This window comes from Salmo trutta, chromosome 31 (assembly GCF_901001165.1).
Source record: "Salmo trutta chromosome 31, fSalTru1.1, whole genome shotgun sequence".
In the NCBI taxonomy this organism is placed as follows: Eukaryota; Metazoa; Chordata; class Actinopteri; order Salmoniformes; family Salmonidae; genus Salmo; species Salmo trutta.
The window spans coordinates 31,445,910-31,467,564 of NC_042987.1; the positions used below are offsets into that span (position 1 = coordinate 31,445,910).

At 41.8% G+C, this 21,655-nt stretch overlaps 1 protein-coding gene and 1 long non-coding RNA gene across 2 annotated transcripts in view; one reads left to right on the forward strand and one right to left on the reverse strand.

Annotated features, from left to right (window-relative positions):
* Positions 1–418: 418 nt before the first annotated feature.
* Positions 419–2,450, reverse strand: LOC115169953 (uncharacterized). The gene is made up of 3 exons (XR_003870939.1): positions 2,348–2,450; positions 1,624–1,946; positions 419–1,304 (listed from the first exon to the last, which is right to left on the reverse strand). It is a non-coding gene; the product is annotated as an uncharacterized LOC115169953 (long non-coding RNA).
* A 4,739-nt stretch (positions 2,451–7,189) lies between these two features.
* The window catches only part of LOC115169956 (CREB-regulated transcription coactivator 1-like), a 47,283-nt gene continuing 32,817 nt past the window's right edge, over positions 7,190–21,655 (forward strand). Inside the window, exon 1 of the mRNA XM_029726119.1 lies at positions 7,190–7,854. Within this exon, the coding sequence (XP_029581979.1) occupies positions 7,624–7,854 (231 nt within the window). The 5' untranslated portion in view covers positions 7,190–7,623. The remainder of the gene's footprint in view (positions 7,855–21,655) is intronic.

Here is a 21,655-nt window from a genome sequence, read left to right on the forward strand (position 1 = left end):
ACTCACTGACTCACTCACTCAGTTACAGCCTGCTCACTGCCTGAAAGTCAGAGGCAGCAGGTCACAGTGAAATAAATGTATATATTTTTAAGAGAAATGCCATGGCGGTCACGTGTGGCTCAGTTGGTAGAGCATGGTGTTTGCAACGCCAGGGTTGTGGGTTCAATTCCCACGGGGGACCAGTACGGGGGGGGAATGTATGAAATGTATGCATTCAGTACTGTAAGTTGCTCTGGATAAGAGTGTCTGCTAAATGACTAAAATGTAAAAAAAAAAAAAAAATGTAATGTAAAATGGTGCAGTTTAGAAGTACCGCCAAAAATCTGCCACCCATGACCAATACATTTTCCCCCGCAACATTGTTTTCAAAGTTTCCAAATTTGGCAAGAAAACCACAAAATTGCAACACTGGACTGAATGGAAGCTGATAATTAGGAGTTTTTTACTCCGTTGGTCTAGGCAAGAAATGATGAGTCCTCACTGTCCGAGACCGAGTCAAGACCGAGTCCAAATGTATCAGATACCGAGACAACACGAGACACTCAATATGTGGTCTCGAGACCGTACTCGAGACCGGTCAACAAGACTGCTATACAGGGCCTTCAGAAAGTCTTCACACCCCTTGACTTTTTCCACATTTACTTTTTCCACATTACAGCCTGAATTTAAAATGGATGAAGACTTTTTGTCACTACACACAATACCCCATAATGGGGGGAAGAAGCCTTGGACTCGCCTCCTGAAGTGGCAGTGTACACAGCACAGCCAATCTTTTAGGCAACACGCCCCTCCGGGTAACAATTGGGAAAATGTCGACTTCTCCCTAACTACAGAGTGAAAAAGTTCACTGTAAAAATGTTTTACATTTTGGCCTAAACTGCTACGTATATTTAAATTTTCCCAAAACAGTTGTTGCCCTGTACTGAACCTAGCAGGCACTTACTAAAATATGTACAATAACATAACATACTTTTTAGTCTGTAAAACAAAGCAAAAGATTCTAATTAAGACAAATGTTTTTGTCAATATGGCCAAGTTCCTTCAGAGGTGGATAAAGCATAAAAGCCACCAGAACATATTGGCTCCTTTGATTCCTCTTCCTGTCCTACAAAAATATGACTCCGTTTGGATTTGAATAGGGTCATCTTTATGGCTGTAACTATAAAACGTCTGGCATTATATAAATATCTTCCTCCTCAGTGTCAGGAGGCAGTATGGCCAGGCTACAGGACATGTCGTTGCTGTAAATTGCGTCATCGGGTAAATCACACTGCAGATATACGTCCTCAGGTTCAACGGGTGACCTGGAGAGACAGGTAGACATGGGCCAACATCAGAACATGCTTCCCCGCACAGTTATGCCACAACAAACATGGCCTATGTGTGCTCACTGTTGTGTGGTCAACATTTGTCAACTCTGTTAAAAGTCCATTGTTGAGTCATTGATACACAGTAGGATTTATACAATTCAATTGTGAAAATTAAAGAATTAAATCTTGGAAATGAACAGTTTGCAAAAGGCAAAGACAAACTCAGATTTTCCTCAATATAATGACCTAATTAACTTCCAGTGCACTTTGTTTGAACATTTCAACCCAAACTAATCATCATCATGTAGCCTACCTGTTCATGTTGATGGTTGTTTTGTTGGAGTCAGTGAAGTTCTCGTAGATAGGGCTAGGATCAGCGGGTGGTGGTCTGACCATGGCCGAGTATTGGGAACCCTCAAGCTGACATGTGTTGACCTCTGTGCTCTTGAGTTGATCTAACTGCCCCATATTCCTCAATTTACTGCGCTTGGTATAGATCAGTGCAATCACTACTCCCAGAACTATGAAGAACAGAGGAAGACCCACAGCATATCCCACAGAAGAACTTAAAGAAGCTGAGTCTAGGTAGTTTGTGGTAGAGTATGCAGGGAGAAGAGTTGTACTAGACAACATGACCTGTGAACGAAAAAATTCATTATTGGATGACAGCAGTTTGGCGTGTTGAAAAGAAGGGTAGCCTACTATGCATTAACAGTCTGGTATTTAAGGCATTCAATAAATTATGTCATTAACTAAACTAACCAAACCCAGGTCATCATTGCAAAATAATCTCAATAACCTATGAGCTAAATAAACGATTCATTAAAATTGAAATCAACAACAAATTAATTAATAAGAAATATATTAATACAATGCATATCCTAAGAACATTTTCCAGATTCCAGTATTGTTTGAATAGCCCCCAGATAGCACCCATAAGTCGCTCTGGATAAGAGCGTCTGCTAAATGACTTAAATGTAAATGTAAATGTAAATACAGAAGATCAGTAGGTCAGAACCAATAAAAATGTGTTTTACCAGGCCTTGGTGAGAAGAACAGAGTTGTCTAGTTGGTCTATGAGCGAGAGATGATGAAGTTGTTGACTGAACTTTGAAGTTCCCTTTTTTCTATTGTGAAAAAGTGGAACTTAGCAAAAATGAAAGTCACATCAAGATTTCCTGTGAAAGCCTCATTACCTCATAGAAAAAATAGAACACACTGCGCGGAAGACACAAGTTTGGGACTTTCATTTCTTTACTGTACATGATTGCTGAATTGTTCACTGTTCAAATAGCAATTGTTTTATAGTATAGTTTAACTCACTCATATGAACTGATAAGCAGTGAGTCAGTGTGCAATTATGTTTTGAATCACTCCTATCCAGAACACATTTGACATATGTTTTTATGTCCATAGCCTACACAATTTGATGTAATTTCCACCAGCAAATTATTTCTGTGAAATTATATTATAGCTGCTAGGCTTACTTCAACTTCATGTGACTGCTGCACGATCATCCTATTTTTCCAACTTAATTGAGGAAAATAAGAACAATCCGAAATTTCTTTTTGACACTGTCGCAAAGCTAACTAAAAAGCAGCATTCGCAAATGGAGGATGGCTTTCACTTCAGCAGTAATACATTTATGAACTTTTTTGAGGAAAAGATCATGATCATTAGAAAGCAAATTACGGACTCCTCTTTAAATCTGGGTATTCCTCCAGGGCTTCATTGTCCAGAGTCTGCACAACTCTGCCAGGACCTTGGCTCAAGGGAGATACTAAAGTGTTTTAGTACTATATCTCTTGACACAATGATGAAAATAATCATGGCCTCCAAACCCTCAAGCTGCATACTGGACCCTATTCCAACTAAACTACTGAAAGAGCTGCTTCCTGTGCTTGGCCCTCCTATGTTGAACATAATAAACGGCTCTCTATCCACCGGATGTGTACCAAGCTCACTAAAAGTGGCAGTAATAAAGCCTCTCTTGAAAAAGCCGAATCTTGACCCAGAAATTATAAAAAACTATCGGCCTATATCGAATCTTCCATTCCTCTCAAAAATTTTAGAAAAAGTTGTTGCGCAGCAACTCACTGCCTTCCTGAAGACAAACAATGTATACGAAACGCTTCAGTCTGGTTTTAGACCCCATCATAGCACTGAGACTGCACTTGTGAAGGTGGTAAATGACCTTTTAATGACGTCAGACCGAGGCTCTGCATCTGTCCTCATGCTCCTAGATCTTAGTGCCGCTTTTGATACCATCGATCACCACATTCTTTTGGAGAGATTGGAAACCCAAATTGGTCTACATGGACAAGTTCTGGCCTGGTTTAGATCTTATCTGTCGGAAAGATATCAGTTTGTCTCTGTGAATGGTTCGTCCTCTGACAAATCAATTGTAAATTTCGGTGTTCCTCAAGGTTCCGTTCTAGGACCACTATTGTTTTCACTATATATTTTACCTCTTGGGGATGTCATTCGAAAACATAATGTTAAATTTCACTGCTATGCGGACGACACACAGCTGTACATTTCAATGAAACATGGTGAAGCCCCAAAATTGCCCTCGCTAGAAGCCTGTGTTTCAGACATAAGGAAGTGGATGGCTGCAAATTTTCTACTTTTAAACTCGGACAAAACAGAGATGCTTGTCCTAGGTCCCAAGAAACAAAGAGATCTTCTGTTGAATCTGACAATTAATCTGGATGGTTGTACAGTCGTCTCAAATAAAACTGTGAAGGACCTCGGCGTTACTCTGGACCCTGATCTCTCTTTTGAAGAACATATCAAGACTGCTTCAAGGACAGCTTTTTTCCATCTACGTAACATTGCAAAAATCAGAAACTTTCTGTCCAAAAATGACGCAGAAAAATTAATCCATGCTTTTGTTACTTCTAGGCTCGACTACTGCAATGCTCTACTTTCCGGCTACCCGGATAAAGCACTAAACAAACTTCAGTTAGTGCTAAATACGGCTGCTAGAATCCTGACTAGAACCAAAAAATTTGATCATATTACTCCAGTGCTAGCTTCCCTACACTGGCTTCCTGTTAAGGCAAGGGCTGATTTCAAGGTTTTACTGCTAACCTACAAAGCATTACATGGGCTTGCTCCTACCTATCTTTCCGATTTGGTCCTGCCGTACATACCTACACGTACGCTACGGTCACAAGACGCAGGCCTCCTAATTGTCCCTAGAATTTCTAAGCAAACGGCTGGAGGTAGGGCTTTCTCCTATAGAGCTCCATTTTTATGGAATGGTCTGCCTACCCATGTGAGAGACGCAGACTCAGTCTCAACCTTTAAGTCTTTACTGAAGACTTATCTCTTCAGTAGGTCCTATGATTAAGTATAGTCTGGCCAAGGAGTGTGAAGGTGAACGGAAAGGCTGGAGCAACGAACCGCCCTTGCTGTCTCTGCCTTGTCGGTTCCCCTCTTCCCACTGGGATTCTCTGCCTCTAACCCTTTTACAGGGGCTGAGTCACTGACTTACTGGTGTTCTTCCATGCCGTCCATGGGAGGGGTGCGTCACTTGAGTAGGTTGAGCCACTGACGTGGTCTTCCTGTCTGGGTTGGCGCCCCCCCCTTGGGTTGTGCCGTGGCGGACATCTTTGTGGGCTATACTCGGCCTTGTCTTCGGACGGTAAGTTGGTGGTTGTAGATATCCCTCTAGTGGTGTGGGGTCTGTGCTTTGGCAAAGTGGGTGGGGTTATATCCTGCCTGTTTGGCCCTGTCCGGGGGTATCATCGGATGGGGCCACAGTGTCTTCTGATCCCTCCTGTCTCAGCCTCCAGTATTTATGCTGCAGTAGTTTATGTGTCGGGGGGCTAGGGTCAGTCTGTTACATCTGGAGTATTCTCTTGTCTTATCCGGTGTCCTGTGTGAATGTAAATATGCTCTCTCTAATTCTCTCTTTCTTTCTTTCTTTCTCTCGGAGGACCTGAGCCCTAGGACTACCTGGCATGATGACTCCTTGCTGTCCCCAGTCCACCTGGCCATGCTGCTGCTCCAGTTTCAACTGTTCTGCCTGCGGCTACGGAACCCTGACCTGTTCACCGGACGTGCTTGTTGCACCCTCGACAATTACTATGATTATTATTATTTGACCATGCTGGTCATTTACGAACATTTTAACATCTTGACCATGTTCTGTTATAATATCCACCCGGCACAGCCAGAAGAGGACTGGCCACCCCTCATAGCCTGGTTCCTCTCTAGGTTTCTTCCTAGGTTTTTGGCCTTTCTCAGGAGTTTTTCCTAGGGAGTTTTTCCCAGCCACCGTGCTTCTTTCACATGCATTGCTTGCTGTTTGGGGTTTTAGGCTGGGTTTCTGTACAGCACTTTGAGATTTCAGCTGATGTACGAAGGGCTATATAAATAAATTTGATTTGATTTGATGTGATACATTTTAATGTATCTTCTTTTCACAATGAGAACTGTCTGCATACTGCAGTGGTAGGCTACCACATCTCAATAGATTTAGGAATAAAATGCTTGGCTGTTCAAATGAACCTAACTATAATGTGTATTGGCAGAGAGGTTTTATAATGTGAATTTGAAAAAATATTGTTTATCACAAACAAAGTTTCTTTTCCTGCTAAAAACCAGTTTTTGCTTTGTCATTATGGGTTATTGTGTGTAGATTTATGAGTTTATCAATTTTAGAATAAGGCTGTATCGTAACAAAATGTGGAAAAAGTCAAGGGGTCTGAATACTTTCCAAATGCACTGTATTTCCTGCTGACCATGACAAGTGGCTTTGGAGAAGCCTTGCAAAGGAAGTATACACCACAAAGACAACTTCATCAGTTTTCAAAAACATATTTCCAGTAAGGCTGTGTGACATGCAAATTCAGTATTTTAGCAGGTGTCTGACATACACAAAACAGAAATGACAGAAATATCAATCTGGAAGAACAAACTGGTCTCTCGCCAGATTCATAACAATTGAAGACAACAGGGTTTTCTACCACATGCTGTTATCTATACCCAATTTAACATGTTTACCACAGAAATCATTAAATAGCAACAATGTGAAAGCAAATCTGGGCACCACATTAGACGGACTGTGCATACAACTAAGACAACAGAAGCACAACAGAGTAGTGAAAACAATTTGCTCTTTAGATATACCTCCCCCTGCTGTCAGTAACTGCCTTGAGCATGAGTTACCATGAATATCTCAATCCCACAAAACGTTAAATACCTTATCCATCCACCATGAATATATCCATCTACCTATCTAAAGATATTACACCTTTTATCACATATTTATACATCCATTTGTCAGAAATGCTTCTCTTTTTTGGGGGCATAGCATTGGCACGGGTTTGTGTTTTAGCTGGATATTCATTTTCACAGCAAATATTGGCTGCCATCACCAATGTTTTGAGGGAAGGGGCTGGGGGGGATCTAAAGTGAAGTGGAGATGAAGTCGGGGTCAGGGGAAAAGTTCTCTCTATTTAAATTAAATTGATAAACTATGGAACCATTTTAGTTATTTTTGTGATTACATGTCTCTATGTACAGGGAAGCCTGCTGTAGCTGTTTATGTAACTAGATTAAACAATATCCGAGGAGCAGGACACAGAAATCGGCTAAGATGTCATTTTATCCATGCTACCTATAGCCTTTTCACTGAGGCTCAACTTCAAGGTTTTTTTCAGGGTTTAGCTGGCAATAACAACATAATCCCACACACCCATTGCCCTGGTATACCCTCTTCAATGGTTTCCTTGGTTACTTTACAGCCAATTTATTTCCACTACTCTGAATAGTGGGTGAAACAGCATATTGTTTCATTGTGCTTGGACTGCGCCTGTAGCTCTTTAGCCTTGTGTGTCTGTGGGAAAAATAAAACCATTTGATTTTTTTTGCCAGTATTGGTACTTTCAGCATGTTAGTGACTGATGTGGTTGACAGTGGTTTATGCATTTGATTCCCAGTGAGAATTCTAAAAGCACACTCATTTGAGTGGGGACATCTGGCCAGTGGCTACTAAAGACTACAAAAAATGGAAAGTAACAGACACACAACTGCTTTTCTCTATAGGCTATAGCTTTCATCAGAGGAAAATAATGGGAACAGGATAGAGTATTGTTATACCATGTACAGTACAGTGGGTTTAATAGCTAAACAAGGCATTCAAAATAAGAATAACCTTACCAACATGTTCAATAGAGGATCATTTATAAAAGTTATCATTTATTTTAGATTATCCGCAAGTGGACAGTGGATAAAATGTTTAAACGACAGTGAGGGGGAAATGACCTATCACTTTTTGCATTTTATCCATCCCTGGTGAAAAATGTGGGAAACGCGGGCGCTCCAGATGTGCGCCTTAACTACGCCCACGCGCAAGGACGTGGGCACGCAACGTCTCCTGAGGGAAAGCGGAGCAGAAGAGCGAAACATGGCGACATCGAACAATCCGCGGAAATTTAGCGAGAAAATCGCTTTACATAATCAGAAGCAGGCAGAAGAGACAGCAGCATTCGAGGAAGTGATGAAAGATTTGAGTATTACCCGAGCAGCGAGGGTAAGCGTGTCTGTTTTTAGCTATTTGCTGTGATTGCTCGCGACCTGTCAAATGCAGTAATATGTGCGGCGGCACGTAGTTTGGCCACAGAGGTAAACAATAACAAACAGCCCCGTATGCCAGCAAATATTATTTGCATGAATGGAAACCAGTCTCCTTACTATCATATTCGTGTAGTTAGTTATTCTCAAATGGAGAGGAATCCCGAGGCCAATCGTCTTCAAAAGTTGCACAGTATTATAGCTGCTCCAGTGCAAATATGGGGCGTGCATGCGTGTTTGACAGCGCGCATCAAAATAGAGCTTTGGTTATTCTGCCTGCACTCCAGGCGAGGAAGAAGCGTGAGATGAACAGCAATTTCTATGCATTGAAGCATTTGGGACAGCAGTAGTTTTAGTATATAGATCAACAAAGACATTTAGCCTAATAATCAGGTGGAAAACCCAGTCGTGAGACTGAACAGACAAGTAGAGTACATTTGATTGACAGCGTCATTTTAAAGACGAGTCAACCCCGCACAGATTATGTTGACGGTAAAGCGCATGCCGCAGCAAAATATTGGTATCTGCATCAATGTCATGTCAGTGGTCTCGGCTGTAGTTAAATTTCCCGACAAACTAGCATGGTTGCATTTGAGAAACGTTGCCAGCAGAACCCGCGCATTTTAAATAGTTTCAAATGGACTGGTATGGGAAAATAATGACAGAAGTTTGTATTTTGAATTTTGTGGTCGCAGATTGAGATTCGTGGTTGCAAGTACGATTTGCAAATGTGTAATTTAATTAGGCAAGCTTGTATCATCAGGATGTGTGAATTTTTTTAACAATTTGTAATTTGAATACATTCAAAAAGATTTGCAAGCATAATATATTTTCTGAATTATTACCAGAGGTGAGACCAAGTCACTATTATTCAAGTCACAAGAAAGTCTCAAATCACAAGGTCCAAGTCTCAAGTCAAATCCAAGTCTTGCATTCTAAGAGCAAGTTAAGTCCAGTAGTCAAATGTCAAGTAAAACAAAATCTATACAGGCAATGACTACAAATCTTTATCTATTTATTGAGGCTAAAACAGCCCTTTTCATTATTTTGTCGACAACACATTTGGATTATATTGCCTAAATTAATTTGAACAAATTCAAGCTTCATAATTAAGTTATCAACTTCAAGCAATTTTGAAATCCCCCCAAAAAACTGTAGGCCTATGCTAGTAATTGACCCCCTTGTGGCCCCCCTAAATGTGGAGTATGAAATAATTTTTACATAACTAATTTTTGCTATGTTCTTTATTAGACAGAAAATGCAAATAAATTGTTGAATGATTATGAACATGGTCTTTTGCCTGCTAATGCCGGCAATGCAGTGAAGAAAACGATATGACAACAATAACGTCTAATGTAACTGGCCCCTCTAACAGTACAACTGGCCCCAGCTTGGCCCCCCCAGTTTAAATGGTCTAGAACCGCCACTGTCCTCTCTACCTACAAGTTTACGTTTGCGCTGCACCCGATCTTATAGCTGTACAGTCAATCAACAATTTGTTCGCTATCTCTGTGGTTTTCACATTTTGACCTGCGACCCTAAAAATATGTGGTTCAAAGCTTGCGACACAGGGCGAACACACACAATCTCTGTGCAAATGTAGCCTGTCATTGCAGCCATAAATGATAATGCAGTTTCAAAACGCAACATAAAGAAATAAAGTTAATTTCTTAAAATAATAATATGGGGGGATGCATGCCAGCAAAGCCACTACACAACACTAAACAATACATTATACATACATTGCACTATAAGGGGAAAAACGGTGCCCACAAACTGTTAGGGTCAACATAAAGCTGTCCCAACACCTTACCACTGCCACACCTGGCTAACAGTTCATTCAGCCTAATTTAAAAAAAACATAGCTGATATGGCTGACTTGCTTAAACAAATGTGGTTTCTACTGACAATTGAGGTTTACAAACTATAGCATAAGGGGACGACAAGCGGATAAGAGGCAATCCATCATTTGATTGAGACATTAATGAGCGAGCTAGGAAAGACGTAGAAAATATAACTTTTTAAATTTGTTCAGAACATTGGCCGTTCTTACAGTGTTCTCCCTGTACACCAAGTCAGAACAGTAGGATAAATGAAGGGGGCATATAAGCAGACAATGAAAGCTCTTAAAAGATTGATTACATTTCTCTAAGACAGGTTATAGGCTACATGTGCACCACCAAGTCAGAACAGTAGGCAAAATTTAAGGGGAGAAAATAGACCAAACTATTAGGGTGAGGCACATGGACAACTAACAGCTTGGACTATTAACACAACATACACTTAGTATTACTTTCTTAGCTACAGTATACAAATCTCCCTGGCATATTACATAATTTATGCAGCAGCATACAAGACATTTTTGGATTCACCTTGTTGTGCTGTGCTCTCTTGAACAGGAAGGTGGTGCGGCAGTCCTTCGTGGGAAAATGTTGTCTTCAAAGTCAGGCATTCTCTGGATTTATGGTGCTTTCGGGGGGGGGATTGACAGCATGGCCAATGTTGAATATTTATAATTTGAAGTTTGGAAAAGAGACCCTTAAACCCAGACTTGGGACCACACAGCCACTCCACTGAATAGCAGGCTAGTGATTTCTATGCAATGCTTGCAGTTAGCGACCAATTCCATCAAAACCACTCATTGTTGAATTTGCGATTTCCAACTTGTTGTGTAATGTTTATGGCCGATGAGCACCGATAAGTTTTATCTATAATTTCTCTTCGTTATTTCTCTTCATATGACAAGGATTAAAAAGGATTTCTAATCAAATTGTATTTTTCACATGTGCTGCTTACTTACAAGCCCTTAACCAACAATGCAGTTAAGGAAAAAGTATTAAGTAAAAATATTGATATAAAAAATAACAAATAATTAAAGAGCAGCAGTAAAATAACAATAGCGAGGCTATATACAGGGGGTACCGGTACAGAGTCAATGTGCGGGGGCACCGGTTAGTCGAGGTAAGAGGTAATATGTACATGTAGGTAGAGTTAAAGTGACTATACATAGATAATAAACAAAGAGTAGCAGCAGCGTAAAAAGACTCCAGCCACCCTAACCATAGACTGTTCTCTCTGCTTCTGCCCAGCAAGCGGTACGGAGTGCGAAGTCTAGGACCAAAAGACTTCGTAACAGCTTCTACCCCCAAAGTATGATGTTGAAACGATCAGTCCAATCAAAGCTACTGTAGATCTAACGTGAATTGACGTAATTTTATCTGTGGCCAATGACCTTGAGCCTTCTTGGATGGGCACTTCTAATGTAACTATGGCAGCACCCAAGGGGCTTTAATTTTTTAGCTCTACCCTTAGATTTGGCTCTCCCGTTGTGACGTTCCCCTGAGGCCCATCTGCTAGCCTGCTGCTAGCCCCGGCCTGCTAGCTGTCTGAACTGCCGTGCGTCCAGCTCGCCTAGCAACTCAATGGACCCTATGATCACTCGGCTACACATGCCTCTCTCTAATTTCAATATGCCTTGTCTACTGCTGTTTTGGTTAGTAGTTTTTGTCTTAATTCACTGTAGAGCCTCCAGCCCTGCTCAATATTCCTTAGCTAGCCCTTATGTTCCACCCCCCACACATGCAGTGACCGCACCTGGCTTAAATGGTGCCTCTAGAGACAAAACCTCTCTCATCGTCCCTCAATGCCTAGTCTTACCTCCACTGTACTCACATCCTACCATACCCGTGTCTGTACATTGCCTTGAATCTATTCTTCCGTCCAGAAACCTGCTCCTTTTACTCTCTGTTCCAAACGTACTAGACGACCAGTTCTTATAGCCTTTAGCTGTACCCTTATCCTACTCCCCCTCTGTTCCTCTGGTGATGTAGAGGTTAACCCAGGCCCTGCAGCCCCCAGCATCACTCCCATTACCCAGGCGCGCTCATTTGTTGACTTCTGTAACCGTAAAAGCATTGGTTTCATGCATGTTTAACATTAGAAGCCTCCCTAAGTTTGTTTTATTCACAGCTTTAGCACACTCCGCCAACCCGGATGTCCTAGCCGTGTCTGAATCCTGGCTTAGGAAGGCCACCAAAAATCTTGACTATCCCTAACTATAACATTTTCCGCCAAGATAGAACTGCCAAAGGGGGCGGAGTTAGCCTGCAGCGTTCTGTCTTACTATCCATGTCTGTGCCCAAACAATTCAAACTTCTACTTTTAAAAATCCACCTTTCCAGAAACAAGTCTCTCACCGTTGCCGCTTGATATAGAACCCCCTCGGCCCCCAGTTGTGCCCTGGACACCATATGTGAATTGATCGCCCCCCATCCATCTTCATGCTTAACACCCCGGCCGTCCTACAATCTGAGCTAGATGCCCTCAATCTCACACAAATCATCAAGGAACCTACCAGGTACTCTTGATCTTAATCTGTAACCATGGGCACCCTCTTAGATATCCTGACCAACCTGCCCTCTAAATACACCTCTGCTGTCTTCAACCAGGATCTCAGCGATCATTGCCTTTGTGCGTACTGGGTCCGCGGTCAAACGACCACCCCTCATCACTGTCAAACGCTCCCTAAAACGCTTCAGCGAGCAGGCCTTTCTAATCGACCTGGCCCGGGTATCCTGGAAGGAGATTGACCTCATCCCGTCAGTAGAGGACACCTGGTTGCTCTTCAAAAGTGCTTTCCTCTCCATCTTAAATAAGCATGCCCCATTCAAAAAATGTAGAACTAAGAACAGATATAGCCCTTGGTTCACCCCAGACTTGACTGCCCTTGACCAGCACAAAACATCCTGTGGCGTTCTGCATTAGCATCGAATAGCCCCTGCGATATGCAACTTTTCAGGGAAGTCAGGAACCAATATACACAGGCAGTTAGGAAAGCTAAGGCTAGCTTTTTCAAACATAAATTTTCATCCTGTAGCACTAATTCCAAAAGGTTTTGGGACACTGTAAAGTCCATGGAGAATAAGAGCACCTCCTCCCATAGGAAACACTGTCACCACCGATAAATCAACAATAATCGATCATTTTAATAAGCATTTTTCCACGGCTGGCCATGCTTTCCACCTGGCTACCACTACCCTGGCCAACATCTTAGCACCCCCTACAGCAACTTGCTCCCCCCGCTTCTCCTTCACCCAAATCCAGACAGCTGATGTAATGAAAGAGCTGCAAAATCTGGATCCCTACAAATCAGCTGGGTTAGACAATCTGGACCCTCTCTTTCAAAAATTATCCTCCGAAACTCTTGCAACCCCTATTACTAGCCGATTCAACCTCTCTTTCGTATCGTCTGAGATCCCCAAAGATTGGAAAGCTGCCGCGGTCATCCCCCTCTTCAAAGGGGGAGACACTCTAGACCCAAACTGTTATAGACCTATATCCATTCTGCCCTGCCTTTCTAAAATCTTCAAAAGCCAAGTTAACAAACAGATCACCGACCATTTCGAATCCCACCGTACCTTCTCCACTATGCAATCTTGTTTCGGAGCTGGTCATGGGTGCATCTCAGCCACGCTCAAGGTCCTAAACGATATCATAACTGCCATCGGTAAAAGACATTACTGTGCATTCGTCTTCATCGACCTGGCCAAGGCTTTCGACTCTGTCAATCACCACATTCTTATCGACAGACTCAATAGCCTTGGCTTCTCAAATGACTGCCTCGCCTGGTTCACCAACTACTTCTCACACAGGGTTCAATTCTCGGGCCGACTCTTTTCTCTGTATATATCAACAATGTCACTCTTGCTGCGGGTGATTCTCTGATCCACCTCTACGCAGACGACACCATTCTGTATACATCTGGCCCTTTGGACACTGTGCTAACAAACCTCCAAACGAGTTTCGACGCCATACAACACTCCTTCCGTGGCCTCCAACTGCTTTTAAATGCTAGTTAAACTAAATGCATGCTCTTCAACCGATTGCTGCCCGCACCCTCCCGCCCGACTAGCATCACTACTCTGGACGGTTCTGACCAAGAATATGTGGATAACTACAAATACCTAGGTGTCTGGCTAGACTGTAAACTCTCCTTCCAGACTCACATTAAGCATCTCCAATCCAAAATTAAATCTAGAATTGGCTTCCTATTTCGCAACAAAGCATCCTTCACTCATGCCGCCAAACATACCCTTGTAAAACTGACTATCCTACCGATCCTTGACTTCGGTGATGTCATTTACAAAATAGCCTCCAACACTCTACTCAGCAAACTGATGTAGTCTATCACAGTGACATCCGTTTTATCACCAAAGCCCCATATACTACCCACCACTGCGACCTGTATGCTGTCGTTGTCTGGCCCTCACTACATAACTGTCGCCAAACCCACTGGCTCCATGTCATCTATAAGTCTTTGCTAGGTAAAGCCCCGCCTTATATCACCTAACTGGTCACCATAGCAACACCCACCCGTAGCACTCGCTCCAGCAGGTATATTGCACTGGTCATCCCCAAAACCAACACTTCCTTTGGCCGCCTTTCCTTCCAGTTCTCTGCTGCCAATGACTGGAACGAATTGCAAAAATCTCTGAAACTGGAGTCTTATATCTCCCTCTCTAACTTTAAGCATCAGCTGTCTGAGCATCTTACCGATCACTGTACCTGTACACAGCCAATCTGTAAATAGCACACCCGACTAACTCATCCCCATATTATTACTTACCCTCTTGCTTTTTTGCACCCCAGTATCTCTACTTGCACATCATCAGTCCATTTACCACTATAAATATTCTGATGTGAATCAAAAATATGCATTCTCAGAGTTCTGTCACTGTTGTCACATTACCAAGTGATTCGTACATTTGTAGAAAGACATTCGCCAGTTAAATGGTTTGAGCAGATCTGGGGGCAGGACCTTTTTACTCCTGGCCAATCAGCTAAAACCACAGCCGCCTATTGCTCCAACCATTGGCTGGATTGTTCCATCAATCAAATCTCAGGAATTAGCTTGAAGAGGAAAAGAGAAGTCATTTCTACAAAGTAACGTTACTTAATCCTCGACCTGAAGTACTAGAATAAAACAATCTACTTGAAGGTAATCATCTATTTCATATGTGTACATCGATTTATTTTTTTGTGAAAAGGTGTGTTTAACGTGAAATATAATGGTACATGTCAGACAATTGACAGCAGCTAATGTTAGCTAGCTAGCTAAATTTAAACTTGTTTTTGGAGTTTATTCACAAGGTTAGACAGAGAATAACATGTGTGGATATATTTCTATCATGCAGAATTGTAAGCTTGTAACTTGAAGTTCATTCAATAATACAGACGTGGGTGATTTCTGTCCCAGCAGACTGAACTGCGTGCAAGTTTTTGTAAAATTTAGATCAGTTAGTTGAATGAGGTGTTGGTGAAGCGCTGGAACAAAAACCTATACACTCCAATGTAAAAAAAAATATTGACTTGACTAAATAGAGGTACCATTTTATTTAGTTCATCTATGCAGGTTTCTCGTCTGATTTCCAGGAGCCTGGTGGAGATACAGTAGATACAACCATACTCCAAGGCAGGAGTCCTGCAGGCCATTTCCCTGCATCCAGGTTGAGACCTGCTACCAGCAGGAACATGGAGCACTCCATGTCAGTGTCAGTAAGTAATACATCATTTAAAAAAAAATATATACAATTCCTATGGAAAGTATTCAGACCTTGACTTTCCACATTTTGTTACGTTACAGCCTCAGTAATACACACACAATACCCCATAATATCCCACAAAGCGAAAACAGATTTTTTGAAATTTTAGCAAGCGTATTAATAAAAAATAACATTATTTCTCAATTCTGTATACTTCTGGCCTTTCTTTGGACACTGTGTTAACTAACCTCCAGACGAGCTTCAATGCCATACAACTCTCCTTCCGTGGCCTCCAACTGCTCTTAAATGCAAGTAAAACTAAATGCATGCTCTTCAACCGATCGCTACCAGCACCTATATTTCACTGTTCACCCCCAAAGCCAATTCCTCCTTTGACCGCCTTTCCTTACAGTTCTCTGCTGCCAATGACTGGAACGAATTGCAAAAATCACTGAAGCTGGAGACTCATATCTCCCTCACTAACTTTAAGCACCAGCTGTCAGAGCAGCTCACAGATCACTGCACCTGTACATAGCCCATCCGTAAATAGTCCATCCAACTACCTCATCCCCATACTGTTATTTTTCTTTTTGCTCCTTTGCATCCCAGTATCTCTACTTGCACATTCATCATCCTGTTTCCATCTACAACTTGATTGCAGTCCACCTGTGGTAAATTCAATTCATTGGACATGATTTGGAAAGGCACACACCTGTCTATATAAGGTTCCACAGTTGACAGTGCATGTCAGAGCAAAAACCAGGCCATGAGGTCGAAGGAATTGTCCGTAGAGCTCCGAGACAGGATTGTGTCGAGGCACAGATCTGGGGAAGGGTACCAAAAAATGTATGCAGCATTGAAGGTCCCCAAGAACACAGTGGCCTCCATCATTTTTAAATGGAAGAAGTTTGGAACCACCAAGACTCTTCCTAGAGTTGGCCGCCCAGCCAAACTGAGCAATCGGGGGAGAATGGCCTTGGTCAGGGAGGTGGCCAAGAACCCGATGGTCACTCTGACAGAGCTCTAGAGATACTCTGTGGAGATGGGAGAACCTTCCAGAAGGACAACCATCTCTGCAGCACTCCACCAATCAGGCCTTTATGGTAGAGTGGCTAGACGGAAGCCACTCCTGAGTTTGCCAAAAGGCACCTGAAGACTCTCAGACCATGAGAAACAAGATTCTCTGGTCTGATGAAACCACGATTGAACTCTTTGGTCTGAATGCCAAGTGTCACGTCTGGAAGAAACCTGGCACCATCCCTATGGTGAAGCATGGTGGTGGCAGCATCATGCTGTGGGGATGTTTTTCAGCAGCAGGGACTGGGAGACTAAGGTGCTTCAACAAAGTACTGAGTAAAGGGTCTGAATACTTAGGTAAGTGTGATTTCAGTTTTTGTATTTTTTATAAATTAGCAAAAATTGGGTATTGTGTGTAGATTGATGGGGATTTTTTTAAATAAGGTTGTAACCTAACAAAATGTGGAATAACTCAAGGGGTCTGAATATTTTCAGAAGGCATTGTGTATATAATACTCATATGAGGAGTCTAGAAGCCCTATGCACCATAAATCTGTCTACACCTGGAGTAACTCCATGTCAAAGAGACTCAGAGGGTTTGGCAGGAGGCCTTGGGCTAATGGGGGGTCAAGGGTGAGGGCTTAGGGGCAGGGTTCGTACGGTCATGAAAATACTGGAAAAGTTATAGAATTTTGAAATTGTGTTTTCCAGGCCTGGAAAAGTATCAAATCCCAAAAGTTTTGGAAAAGCCATGGAAATTACTTTAATAATATGTTAATATAATTTATTTAGAGGCGAAAGAAACGCACACCTATTTAGGCGAGGTGCTGGCTAGCGGAGTGGAACACTTAAAAAAATAATAAAGGAGTGCCACACACTCTAGGAGCTCAGATGCAAAAATATTTATGTCCAACGTTTCGACAGACAAGCTGTCTTCATATCAGCATCACCTGCATTTGTGCGAGATGAGTGGGTTGTTGCTCAAGGAGAGAGAGACTGTCAGACAATGCAGCAGCAGGTAGGCCTACACCAGGCCTGGGCAATTATTTTCCATGGAGGGCCACATTAGAATATATTTTTGCCATCGTGGGAAAGAATCATATTACAGGATTATACATCATGTGTATGACTGTGTTGACATATCTACTGTAAATCACATCTAGATATGCTACTTATTTTACTTTTTTAACATGCACAGAAATAAACCCCATCCATGTTTTCCTTTTGGTAGGTATTTTCATTATTAAACATGCAATGAACTACATGGAGGGAAAAGTACATTCAGCACCACGAACAGAACTCTTGTTAACGGGTATGCACAAAAACACGAGAGAGCTCAACATTACATTTAAACTACTCAATCAGTGTGAGGAGTGAAGTCTCTGATGGGTGTTGACTAGAGCAGTGAAGTCAGGTATAGTTTCTGACGTCGTTATGCACAGGATTGCTTAGAGGTGAGAGTCAGTAAGAGATGATCTGACTTGTTATATTTCATTACTGAAAATGTCTGTTCACATTAGAGGTCGACCGATTAATCGGAATGGCCGATTTAATTAGGGCCGATTTCAAGTTTTCATAACAATCGGAAATCGGTATTTTTGGACAGCGATTAAAAAACAAAAATATGTATTTATTATATATATATCTTTTAAGACCTTTTATTTAACTAGGCAAGTCAGTTAAGAACACATTCTTATTTTCAATGACGGCCTAGGAACGGTGGGTTAACTGCCTTGTTCAGGGGCAGAACGACAGATTTTTACCTTGTCAGCTCAGGGATTCAATCTTGCAACCTTACATTAACTAGTCCAACGCTCTAACTACCTGCTTTACATTGCACTCCCGAGGAGCCTGCCTGTTATGCGAATGCAGTTAGAAGCCAAGGTAAGTTGCTAGCTAGCATTAAACTTATCTTAAAAAAAACAATCACTCAATCATAATCACTAGTTAACTACACATGGTTGATGATATTACTAGTTTATCTAGCCTGTCCTGCGTTGCATATAATCGCTTAGGCACACGTTGCTCCAACCATAAACATCAATGCCTTTCTTAAAATCAATACACAAGTATATATTTTTAAACCTGCATATTTAGTTAAAAGAAATTCATGTTAGCAGGCAATATTAACTAGGGAAAATGTGTCACTTCTCTTGCAAACAGAGTCAGGGTATATGCAGGGGTTTGGGCCGCCTGGCTCGTTGCGAACTGTGAAGACTATTTCTTCCTAACAAAGACAGCCGACTTGGCCAAACGGGGGATGATTTAACAAAAGCGCATTTGCGAAAAAAGCACAATCGTTGCACGACTGTACCTAACCATAAACATCAATGTCTTTCTTAAAATCAATACACAGAAGTATATATTTTTAAACCTGCATATTTAGCTAAAAGAAATCCAGGTTAGCAGGCAATATTAACCAGGTGAAATTGTGTCATTTTGCGTTCATTGCATGCAGTCAGGGTATATGCAACAGTTTGGGCCGCCTGGCTCGTTGCGAACTAATTTTCCAGAATTTTACATAATTATGACATAACATTGAAGGTTGTGCAATGTAACAGGAATAACATTTTGTTTTCGAGATGATCGTTTCTGGATTCGACCATATTAATGACCTAAGGCTCGTATTTCTGTGTTATTATGTGATAATTAAGTCTATGATTTGATAGAGCAGTCTGACTGAGCGATGGTAGGCAGCAGCACGCTCGTAAGCAAGCATTCATTCAAACAGCCCTTCGCAATGCATTGCGCTGTTTATGACTTCAAGCCTATCAACTCCCAAGTTGAGGCTGGTGTGACCGATGTGAAATGGCTAGCTAGTTAGCCGGGTGCGCGCTAATAGCGTTTCAAACGTCACTCGCTCTGAGACTTGGAGTAGTTGTTTCCACATGGGTAATGCTGCTTCGAATGTGGCTGTTGTCGATGTGTTCCTGGTTCGTGCCCAGGAAGGAGCGAGGAGGGGGACGGAAGCTATACTGTTACACTGGCAATACTAAAGTGCCTAGAAGAACATCCAATAGTCAAAGGTATATGAAATACAAATCATATAGAGAGAAATAGTCCTATAATTCATATAATAACTACAACCTAAAACATCTTACCTGGGAATATTGAAGACTCATGTTTAAAGGAACCACCAGCTTTCATATGTTCTCATGTTCTGAGCCAGGAACTTAAACGTTAGCTTTCTTACATGGCACATATTGCACTTTTACTTTCTTCTCCCAACACTTTGTTTTTGCATTATTTAAACCAAATTGAACATGTTTCAGTATTTATTTGAGGCTAAATCGATTTTATTGATGTATTATATTAAGTTAACATAAGTGTTCATTCAGTATTGTTGTAATTGTCATTATTACAAATAAATACCTTTTTTAATCGGCCGAGTAATCGGTATCGGCTTTTTTGTTCCGCCAATAATCGGTATCGGCATTGAAAAATCATAATCGGTCGACCTCTAGTTCACATATAGGTTGACCCAAACTATCTTTAAAATGCCGTATAATACTTGAATTTTAATTTTGAGATTTTTGTGTTTTGAATTTCGCGCCGTGCTATTTCACTGGTTGTTGTCCAACCAATCCCGTTAACGGGATTTTATCTCGAAAAACGACAGTCATTCATTACTTTAAAAAGGTCAGTCAATGTGGAAATTTAAGAACTTTGAAAGTTTAAGTGCAGTCGCAAAAAACGTCAAGCGCTATGATGAAACTGGCTCTCATGAGGACTGCCACAGGAAAGGAAAACCCAGAGTTACCTCTGCTGGAGAGGATAAGTTAATTAGATTTACCAGCCTCAGAAATTGAAGCCCAAATAAATACTTCAGAGTTCAAGTAACAGACACATCTCAACATCAACTGTTCAGAGGAGACTGCGTGAATCAGGCCTTCATGGTTGAATTGCTGCAAAGAAACCACTACTAAAGGACACCAATAAGAGACCTGCTTCCAAGAAACAGGAGCAATGGACATTAGACCGGAGGAAATCTGTCCTTTTGTCTGAGTACAAATTAGAGATTTTTGGTTTCAACCGCCATGTCTTTGTGAGACAGAGTAGGTGAACTTCATGATCTCTGTATGTGTGGTTCCCACCGTGAAGCATGGAAGAGGTGTGATGGTGTTTTGCTGGTGACACTGATTTATTTAGAATTCAAGGCACACTTAACTAGCATGGCTACCACAGCATTCTGCAGCAATATGCCATCACATCTGGTTTTCACTTAGTACCACTATCATTTGTTTCTCAACAGGACAATGACCCAACACACCTCCAGGCTGGGTAAGGGCTAATTGACCAATAAGGAGAGTGATGGAGTGCTGCATCAGAGGACCTGGCCTCCACAATCACCTGACCTTAACCCAATTGAGATGGTTTGGGATGAGTTGGACCGCAGAGTGAAGGAAAAGCAGCCAACAAGTGCTCAGCATATGTGGGAACTCCTTCAAGACTGTTGGAAAAACATTCCAGGTGACGCTGTTTGAGAGAATGCCAAGAGTGTGCAAAGCTGTCAAAGGCAGCTTCATTAAATAGTACCCACAAAACACCAGTATCAACGTCAACAGTGAAGAGGCGACTGAAGAACAGACACTGGACAGAGATATAGCTTTTTCTTTGCAACTCTGCCTAGAAGGCCAGCATCCCGGAGTCGCGCCTTCACTGTTGATGTTGAGACTGGTGTTTTGTGGGTGCTATTTAATGAAGCTGCCAGTTGAGGACTTGTGAGGTGTCTGTTTCTCAAACTAGACACTCTAATGTACTTGTCCTTTTGCTCAGTTGTGCACCGGGGCCTCCCACTCCTTTCTATTCTGGTTAGAGACAGTTTGCACTGTTCTGTGAAGGGAGTTGTACACAGCATTGTACGAGATCTTCAGTTTCTTGGCAATTTCTTGCATGGAATAGCCTTTATTTCTCAGATCAAGAATAGAGTGACGAGTTTCAGAAGAAAGGTATTTGTTTCTGGCCATTTTGAGCCTGTAATCGAACCCACAAATGCCGATGCTCCAGATACTCAACTAGTCTAAAGAAGGCCCGTTTTATTGCTTCTTTAAATCAGAACAACAGTTTTTAGCTGTGCTAACATAATTTCAAAAGGGTTTTCTAATGATCAATTATCCTTAAAAAATTATAAACTGGGATTAGCTAATACAACGTGCCATTGGAACACAGGAGTGATGGTTGCTGATAATGGGCCTCTGTACG